The following is a 10,345-nucleotide window of genomic DNA, read 5'->3' as shown; positions in this document are numbered from 1 at the left end:
CTCTATCAGGTACATGTACGTGTCGTTGTATTCAAACACGTGAGAAGAATGTAAATCAAAATTGACATGTGCAAAGTGCTAAGTTTTTATTAATCACATAATGGAAAGAAACGATGTTTTTTAGCATCTAGACCAATTTTCACCGCTTCAAGTGTTTGCCGTTTTAAACAAAAGTCAGCGCATCATTACACTTCTAACAAAAAGAACGAGTGTCTTTAAACGTTAAAAAATGAAATAATAAATGAAAAAAGGTGTACAAGATTTTGATGAGAAGATTACAAAGGCAAGCTGAGCACTCTGCATCTTTGTACAATATGCTACTTAATGCTCACTCGATAATTATAATTATAGGCGGAAATCAGTATACTTGTAATAATAGTGTCTAGAAAAAAAAGAGTATGAAGATAATATAAATGTGAAGAAAAAGATTGATTAATGATATCGATATATGAGGAATAGTTACTATTACTGTAATATAAATTATTATTGATTCTTGGGGAAAAAGAATAAAAGAAAAAAGACGTTATAAAGTATAACATGTTTTTCAACATAATTTGTTACATGTTTTATACAGTCTATGAATATAAACATGTATATTTAACAATTCCATTCGCCATTTAGAAAAGATACGCATCTCACTAGATTTCCATTGCTATATACGATCTATATATGTATGCCACTAATATATTGTACATTAGACCTATTGATGTCATTTTAATAGCTTCATAAGCAAACATGGTCTACATTATACAACATGCAAAAACTTCAATGTAAATTTTTACAATTTCGCTCCCACAGATGAACGATTCTCAGAATTAACACTCTCTGGGCCTAGTCATTTACTTTGCAGCACTTTGTTCGCTTCTGCACGTTCCTCTTCCAGTTCGTTAGCTGTAGCGGTCAACTTGGACCTGGCAAAGTCGCTAATTGAAAGCCCCTAAAAAATGATTGTAAATGCGAGTTACTTTTTTTTTCTAAAATATATTTAAATATAAGGAGTTATAAGAGAAACATACTTGAACGATCTTGAATTGTCCATTTTCTATTGTGACTGGAAAAGAGAACACAACGTCCTTTGGAATCCCGTAACTACCATCAGACAGGACACCCATGCTGACCCATTGACCTGGTTTCGTACCCATCCACCAATCTCTCATGTGATCTCCAGCTGCTTTAGCTGCCGACATGGCAGAAGACATTTTTCGGGCGGCTATCACAGCTGCGCCACGTTTCTGAATTGTCTCCACAAAGGTAGTGTTCAACCAATTTTCATCATTGACAGTTGAAGGCACTGGCTTAGTGCCAGATTGAAGAGCCACTGTAGCATGTGCAGCATCAGGATACTGGGTTGAGCTGTGATTACCCCAGATAATTACGTTTTGTACTTTGTCAACCTGTTCACACATAAATGTTTAATTAGTTTTCACAGAACTTTATAGAATGTACATACAATGATTATTAAAATTACCTGGACATTCAGTCGGGCAGCTAAAGCTGCTTGAGCACGGTTTTGATCCAATCTTGTCATGGCAGTGAAATTTTCTTTTGGAATGGATGGCGCATAATGAGAACAAATCAGTGCATTTGTGTTAGCAGGATTGCCAACAACCAAAACTTTAACATCTTTTCGAGCATGTTTGTCAAGAGCTTCTCCTTGGACCTTAAAGATCTCTACATTAGCTGCTAGAAGATCTTTTCGTTCCATTCCCTCTTTTCGGGGCATGGCTCCAACCAGAAAAGCAGCTGCTACATCCTTGAAAGCCACAGCTGGATCAGCAGTTGGTACAACTTCTACAAGCAAAAAATACATGTTTATATAGCTTTCTTTTCAATTATGTTAGTGTTATATTTTATGTTGGAAGTTTATAAGATTACAAAATCTATTAATCTAACTATTATGTAATCTTAGTGTTACATAACAAGTACTTTTTATGTGTATTGCTCTCTGCTGAATTAAATGGTACTTGCTATCAAGGAATACATAAACAGTACTTGAATTTTAATGTTAATAGCACTTTTACCTCTCAAAAGAGGAAGAGCCAAATCTTCCAACTCCATAACTACCCCTTCTAATACTTTCATCATAACTGGTATATCTAATAAACGAAGATTGACTGGTTGATTTGGGCCAAAAACTGTACCAGCAGCGAGCTGGTACAGTAAGGAGTAGGCAATTTGCCCTGCAGCTCCCGTAACCACCACATTTATTGGTTCACTCTAAAATAAATAAAAATGCAATGTAGTCATATAAATATATGAATTATTCACAAAGATTCATAGTGTAATTAATGCAATATGTTATAGCAGAGTATGTTCTTATATATTTATATTTTATATTCATTAATGATCTCGTTAATACAGGTGGTTAAAAGACATTCAATATATCAATGTAATTAATTATCGTCGAAGCCAGAATAGCAAAAATAACAAATAATCGGTGAAGGTCAAATGTAGGTTAAGCAAATCTAATAGAGAATATGAGCTTGACGAATCTTATGATTATTTTTGCATAAAGAAATCATTAATATACAAATTTACACGCTTACCATGTTGCGAGAAGCTTATCAATATCACTCCAAGATGTTCTAAAAGAAAGTGATCGTACTTTCCAGCAGTACTAAGGTCAATCGGAATGGTCGGTGTTCGGTGTAATGACGCTGATAGCGGCTGGCCTGGAAGATAGATTCGAATTCGAACGATTACACTGGAAGCAAAATACAGCAGCCACTAACTCCGTATTTTAACCAATAAGGAGATAGAATGACTTTATTTATTATCTCTTGGTCCACGTATACAGAAAGCGCGATATTTAACTTACACTATTGCAACACAATCGTGAAAGAAAATGTGTATTTCATTAAAAATAATTGAAACTGTAGCTCTAGCTCTTTCTGCCGCATATACTGGCATACACGTTCAGATCCAAATCATTTACTAGCTGATATAACTGAGTCATCGAAACGTTTGAATATTTATTTTCAGCTTGTTGTGATATGTATAATGATTGCGTCTTTGCTAAGCGAAATTTAGTTTCCTAATATTTAGAGCAATCACGTAGAAGTTAACAAATTTTTATATCCTTAGTATCCAATTATAATGCGATCGTATATTCTAGATTTATCACCAGAAGGCTATGAAATCTGTTTATTAAATGATTCTTGTAATTCTTTGGAAGTAGAAGTAATGTAAAATACTTATTTCTATCTTGGACTTATAATTAAACGCGTACTTTATCGCAGAATAAATAAAATTTGTTCCTCCGAATAATGTTGTCTTCTAAAGTCATCTGCTTCTAACCTATGCTATTGCTAAAATTAAAACCTGTAAAAACCATTATTTATTAATTTATGGACAATCCGACGACGCATAATCATTGTAGACCAACTACACATAATTATACAACAATAAAAATTCACGAAAATTGTTTATTTATTGCAAAAATAGCATTTAAAAAAACCAATATTATGCGAGGTTGTACGAGGGCGCCGCCTAGCGGCGATTAATCAGAAATAAAAGTAGAAATTTTAAAATTAGTTCGGGCCTTCTACCGCTAGAGGAGCCACTGATAAGTTTTGTTTTCTCCGATTTTTGAGAGACAATACAAGTGGCGCCGCCAAGTGGCGAGAACATGAACTAATTCCTGAACTTTTTCATCTCTGGGCGCCACCGCTAGATGGCGCCACCAGTACTGTTTATGCTATACTTTAAATTATTATTGCTTTACAATATAATAAAATGAATTATGAGGTGCCTGTAAGGTTCTCCTGCCTACAGGAGACTAATCAAGTATTAAATTAATGAATTGTGCAATTTACAGGTGCAATACAGATTAACCAAGGTGTAGGTTATACCGGTTACATTAAATACACAGCTGCAGGCATTGCAATGTCAAGTATACTTTCTATTTAAAGTACGATATGTCGGCCGAAAAAAATCGCAGAGTGTTAGCTAGGGTCTCGTTCGCAAGGGGAGGGTTCTATCTGTGATCTCCAACCAGAAAAACTCACAGAAAAAATTTATCAAGATTCTGAGAGTACACTGAAGTTGGAAAACATTTGAGGGAAAACTACCTCCTCTCTCTCGACGTGTCGTGGAGTGGAGGATTTTCTTCGGACAAATTCAATGCAGAGGTCTGAAAGTAGAAGCTTTGCCCTTTAGAATGAGACCAGGCTCATCTCCCTGCGATTTTTTTTGACGGAGTTGCAGCAGCTCAAACATTGGCAATTTTTTCGATCCCTGGATCACCTAGTGATTCCGAGGCTGGAGGGTCACTTTTCATTCGGTGAGTGATATCTCGGCCGAAAAAAATCGCAGAGTGCTGGCTAAGGTCTCGTTCGCAAGGGGAGGGTTCTATCTGTGATCTCCAACCAGAAAAACTCACAGAAAGAATTTATCAAGATTCTGAGAGTACACTGAAGTTGGAAAACATTTGAGGGAAAACTACCTCCTCTCTCTCGTCGTGTCGTGGAGTGGAGGATTTTTGTCGGACAAATTCAATGCAGAGGTCTGAAAGTAGAAGCTTTGCCCTTTAGAATGAGACCAGGCTCATCTCCCTGCGATTTTTTTTGACGGAGTTGCAGCAGCTCAAACATTGGCAATTTTTTCGAAGCCCTGGATCACCTAGTGATTCCGAGGCTGGAGGGTCACTTTTCATTCGGAGAGCGATATCTCGGCCGAAAAAAATCGCAGAGTGCTGGCTAAGGTCTCGTTCGCAAGGGGAGGGTTCTATCTGTGATCTCCAACCAGAAAAACTCACAGAAAAAATTTATCAAGATTCTGAGAGTACACTGAAGTTGGAAAACATTTGAGGGAAAACTACCTCCTCTCTCTCGACGTGTCGTGGAGTGGAGGATTTTCTTCGGACAAATTCAATGCAGAGGTCTGAAAGTAGAAGCTTTGCCCTTTAGAATGAGACCAGGCTCATCTCCCTGCGATTTTTTTTGACGGAGTTGCAGCAGCTCAAACATTGGCAATTTTTTCGATCCCTGGATCACCTAGTGATTCCGAGGCTGGAGGGTCACTTTTCATTCGGTGAGTGATATCTCGGCCGAAAAAAATCGCAGAGTGCTGGCTAAGGTCTCGTTCGCAAGGGGAGGGTTCTATCTGTGATCTCCAACCAGAAAAACTCACAGAAAGAATTTATCAAGATTCTGAGAGTACACTGAAGTTGGAAAACATTTGAGGGAAAACTACCTCCTCTCTCTCGTCGTGTCGTGGAGTGGAGGATTTTTGTCGGACAAATTCAATGCAGAGGTCTGAAAGTAGAAGCTTTGCCCTTTAGAATGAGACCAGGCTCATCTCCCTGCGATTTTTTTTGACGGAGTTGCAGCAGCTCAAACATTGGCAATTTTTTCGAAGCCCTGGATCACCTAGTGATTCCGAGGCTGGAGGGTCACTTTTCATTCGGAGAGCGATGTCTCGGCCGAAAAAAATCGCAGAGTGCTGGCTAAGGTCTCGTTCGCAAGGGGAGGGTTCTATCTGTGATCTCCAACCAGAAAAACTCACAGAAAAAATTTATCAAGATTCTGAGAGTACACTGAATTTGGAAAACATTTGAGGGAAAACTACCTCCTCTCTCTCGACGTGTCGTGGAGTGGAGGATTTTTGTCGGACAAATTCAATGCAGAGGTCTGAAAGTAGAAGCTTTGCCCTTTAGAATGAGACCAGGCTCATCTCCCTGCGATTTTTTTTGACGGAGTTGCAGCAGCTCAAACATTGGCAATTTTTTCGATCCCTGGATCACCTAGTGATTCCGAGGCTGGAGGGTCACTTTTCATTCGGTGAGCGATATCTCGGTCGAAAAAAATCGCAGAGTGCTGGCTAAGGTCTCGTTCGCAAGGGGAGGGTTCTATCTGTGATCTCCAACCAGGAAAACTCACAGAAAGAATTTATCAAGATTCTGAGAGTACACTGAAGTTGTAAAACATTTGAGGGAAAACTACCTCCTCTCTCTCGACGTGTCGTGGAGTGGAGGATTTTCTTCGGACAAATTCAATGCAGAGGTCTGAAAGTAGAAGCTTTGCCCTTTAGAATGAGACCAGGCTCATCTCCCTGCGATTTTTTTTGACGGAGTTGCAGCAGCTCAAACATTGGCAATTTTTTCGAAGCCCTGGATCACCTAGTGATTCCGAGGCTGGAGGGTCACTTTTCATTCGGAGAGCGATATCTCGGCCGAAAAAAATCGCAGAGTGCTGGCTAAGGTCTCGTTCGCAAGGGGAGGGTTCTATCTGTGATCTCCAACCAGGAAAACTCACAGAAAAAATTTATCAAGATTCTGAGAGTACACTGAAGTTGGAAAACATTTGAGGGAAAACTACCTCCTCTCTCTCGTCGTGTCGTGGAGTGGAGGATTTTTGTCGGACAAATTCAATGCAGAGGTCTGAAAGTAGAACCTTTGCCCTTTAGAATGAGACCAGGCTCATCTCCCTGCGATTTTTTTTGACGGAGTTGCAGCAGCTCAAACATTGGCAATTTTTTCGATCCCTGGATCACCTAGTGATTCCGAGGCTGGAGGGTCACTTTTCATTCGGAGAGCGATATCTCGGCCGAAAAAAATCGCAGAGTGCTGGCTAAGGTCTCGTTCGCAAGGGGAGGGTTCTATCTGTGATCTCCAACCAGAAAAACTCACAGAAAGAATTTATCAAGATTCTGAGAGTACACTGAAGTTGGAAAACATTTGAGGGAAAACTACCTCCTCTCTCTCGTCGTGTCGTGGAGTGGAGGATTTTTGTCGGACAAATTCAATGCAGAGGTCTGAAAGTAGAAGCTTTGCCCTTTAGAATGAGACCAGGCTCATCTCCCTGCGATTTTTTTTGACGGAGTTGCAGCAGCTCAAACATTGGCAATTTTTTCGAAGCCCTGGATCACCTAGTGATTCCGAGGCTGGAGGGTCACTTTTCATTCGGAGAGCGATATCTCGGCCGAAAAAAATCGCAGAGTGCTGGCTAAGGTCTCGTTCGCAAGGGGAGGGTTCTATCTGTGATCTCCAACCAGAAAAACTCACAGAAAAAATTTATCAAGATTCTGAGAGTACACTGAATTTGGAAAACATTTGAGGGAAAACTACCTCCTCTCTCTCGTCGTGTCGTGGAGTGGAGGATTTTTGTCGGACAAATTCAATGCAGAGGTCTGAAAGTAGAAGCTTTGCCCTTTAGAATGAGACCAGGCTCATCTCCCTGCGATTTTTTTTGACGGAGTTGCAGCAGCTCAAACATTGGCAATTTTTTCGAAGCCCTGGATCACCTAGTGATTCCGAGGCTGGAGGGTCACTTTTCATTCGGAGAGCGATATCTCGGCCGAAAAAAATCGCAGAGTGCTGGCTAAGGTCTCGTTCGCAAGGGGAGGGTTCTATCTGTGATCTCCAACCAGAAAAACTCACAGAAAAAATTTATCAAGATTCTGAGAGTACACTGAATTTGGAAAACATTTGAGGGAAAACTACCTCCTCTCTCTCGACGTGTCGTGGAGTGGAGGATTTTTGTCGGACAAATTCAATGCAGAGGTCTGAAAGTAGAAGCTTTGCCCTTTAGAATGAGACCAGGCTCATCTCCCTGCGATTTTTTTTGACGGAGTTGCAGCAGCTCAAACATTGGCAATTTTTTCGATCCCTGGATCACCTAGTGATTCCGAGGCTGGAGGGTCACTTTTCATTCGGAGAGCGATATCTCGGCCGAAAAAAATCGCAGAGTGCTGGCTAAGGTCTCGTTCGCAAGGGGAGGGTTCTATCTGTGATCTCCAACCAGAAAAACTCACAGAAAGAATTTATCAAGATTCTGAGAGTACACTGAAGTTGGAAAACATTTGAGGGAAAACTACCTCCTCTCTCTCGTCGTGTCGTGGAGTGGAGGATTTTTGTCGGACAAATTCAATGCAGAGGTCTGAAAGTAGAAGCTTTGCCCTTTAGAATGAGACCAGGCTCATCTCCCTGCGATTTTTTTTGACGGAGTTGCAGCAGCTCAAACATTGGCAATTTTTTCGAAGCCCTGGATCACCTAGTGATTCCGAGGCTGGAGGGTCACTTTTCATTCGGAGAGCGATATCTCGGCCGAAAAAAATCGCAGAGTGCTGGCTAAGGTCTCGTTCGCAAGGGGAGGGTTCTATCTGTGATCTCCAACCAGAAAAACTCACAGAAAAAATTTATCAAGATTCTGAGAGTACACTGAATTTGGAAAACATTTGAGGGAAAACTACCTCCTCTCTCTCGTCGTGTCGTGGAGTGGAGGATTTTTGTCGGACAAATTCAATGCAGAGGTCTGAAAGTAGAAGCTTTGCCCTTTAGAATGAGACCAGGCTCATCTCCCTGCGATTTTTTTTGACGGAGTTGCAGCAGCTCAAACATTGGCAATTTTTTCGAAGCCCTGGATCACCTAGTGATTCCGAGGCTGGAGGGTCACTTTTCATTCGGAGAGCGATATCTCGGCCGAAAAAAATCGCAGAGTGCTGGCTAAGGTCTCGTTCGCAAGGGGAGGGTTCTATCTGTGATCTCCAACCAGAAAAACTCACAGAAAAAATTTATCAAGATTCTGAGAGTACACTGAATTTGGAAAACATTTGAGGGAAAACTACCTCCTCTCTCTCGACGTGTCGTGGAGTGGAGGATTTTTGTCGGACAAATTCAATGCAGAGGTCTGAAAGTAGAAGCTTTGCCCTTTAGAATGAGACCAGGCTCATCTCCCTGCGATTTTTTTTGACGGAGTTGCAGCAGCTCAAACATTGGCAATTTTTTCGATCCCTGGATCACCTAGTGATTCCGAGGCTGGAGGGTCACTTTTCATTCGGAGAGCGATATCTCGGCCGAAAAAAATCGCAGAGTGCTGGCTAAGGTCTCGTTCGTAAGCGGACGGTTCAGATTTGAAGTCTACTAGAAAAGAAGTGCCGAAAAAAATTTATCGATGTCTGGAGAATAATTAGAATTAAGCAAAGATTAAGAGTAGAAGCACGATCTCTTTTTCGACTTGTGGTTGTTAAGATTTTCCGAACAATTTTATTATTTGCTGCCGAAAAAATAGATAAAGCTTGCATTTCATGCTATGTCGGTATTGCAGACTATGTGACACGAAACCCCATGGAATATGGGATTAGATATGATAGGTAAATTCTATAACTCCATACACGTCGGTAATAAAACAATTAATATTCGTAAGCCACATATTTCATATTACTTCGTTTATTCGTGAACAGGATCATTTTTGGCGTCCGTATATGTTCTTATAATTATGTCTTTCATTTTAGAAAACCCTACGCTGGGCTGCATGCATTGAAAATATTGCAAAAATTATTTCCAGATATTTGGAAATGCGTGATACACGATTAACTGCTGAAGCTGAGCGCCCCCCTCTCCCCAACCTCAACTGGCCAATACCAGAGGCACCTGTGCGTACTCTTGCGGCTTGCGGGGAGTCTTCATTAGTTCAGTGGACTTCGTGGAGTGCGGATGTTTGAAGGACGTCGCGACTAAGGTACGAATATCTCATTAATTAGTATTTTACCTATTCTGGTTGTTATTAGTACTTGCGTTAGCTCTCTGTTAGCACTTCTATCGAATGCTGATATAGGTTTCATTAAAAATTCGTGAGATATCTGGTAAGGAGTCATGTCGACTTCGTAACGAACGGCGTCCGGTAGAAATTCACTTTTTTCTGGATTAATTCACACTGTCATTGCTATATTTTCCAATATTTAGCAGCATTAGACTATAATGTTCGCGTATTTCAGTGTGTCAACTCCAAATATGCGTTTCTTTTTCTGTTACAGGTCGCTGATTGTCGATTCGAACGAGAAATCGGCGCTCTGACGTCACGACGCCATGATGCTTGAGAAACTGTTCAAACGAATTTTCTCGGAGAACTATTAAAACTGGTAAAATTTATTGCATTTAAGTAATGTTAAAGTCTTTATACACGCGTTTGTACTCGATTTTTCTGTCGAATTGTGATAATTTACAATAGTGAAGTGCAATGTCATAGCTATAGAGCAGAGATAAAATTGATCTATTTTATCGAATTTATTTTATTTCGATCAGTCCACTTTGTGCTTCACTAACATCATTCAAAATGGCGATTGTTAGATTTTAACGGAAAATCGTGGTGATTTATATTTTAGAGAATTTCGATTATAATTGCACATTTTATAGTATTGTTTATACGTGAATCGATTGCTCTTTTATAATTCTTTAATATTCATTATCGTGAAACTACTGACATCGTATTTATATCATAATTTTTTTGAATTCCTTACAGGGCTTTCAACCGAAAACTTTTCGACTGCGTGCAATGCAGTCCCGTTTTTATTTTTGCTGCGTAGAAGTTTTGTTTCTTTTTTGGAGCACTGTAGCTCGGGGGGTAGA

The 10,345-nt window shown here is 40.1% G+C and overlaps 1 protein-coding gene across 2 annotated transcripts; it reads right to left on the bottom strand.

Annotated features, from left to right (window-relative positions):
• Positions 1-519: 519 nt before the first annotated feature.
• On the bottom strand, positions 520-2,965 carry Mdh1 (malate dehydrogenase 1). Of its 2 annotated transcripts, XM_076383677.1 has the most exons (6): positions 2,819-2,965; positions 2,547-2,672; positions 2,022-2,217; positions 1,469-1,791; positions 1,017-1,394; positions 520-937 (listed from the first exon to the last, which is right to left on the bottom strand). In XM_076383677.1, exons 2-6 carry the CDS (start codon positions 2,547-2,549, stop codon positions 836-838), a joined length of 1,002 nt encoding a protein of 333 aa, XP_076239792.1. In that variant the 5' UTR covers positions 2,550-2,672; positions 2,819-2,965; the 3' UTR covers positions 520-835. The 2 variants fall into 2 exon arrangements, with proteins under 2 accessions (XP_076239792.1, XP_076239793.1); XM_076383678.1 differs by lacking the exon at positions 2,819-2,965 and having other exon boundaries at positions 2,547-2,790.
• Positions 2,966-10,345: the final 7,380 nt, after the last annotated feature.

This window comes from Calliopsis andreniformis, chromosome 8 (assembly GCF_051401765.1).
Source record: "Calliopsis andreniformis isolate RMS-2024a chromosome 8, iyCalAndr_principal, whole genome shotgun sequence".
In the NCBI taxonomy this organism is placed as follows: domain Eukaryota; kingdom Metazoa; phylum Arthropoda; class Insecta; order Hymenoptera; family Andrenidae; genus Calliopsis; species Calliopsis andreniformis.
Note: the sequence above shows the minus strand (reverse complement) of the source record. Positions and strands in the feature narration are given on the sequence as shown.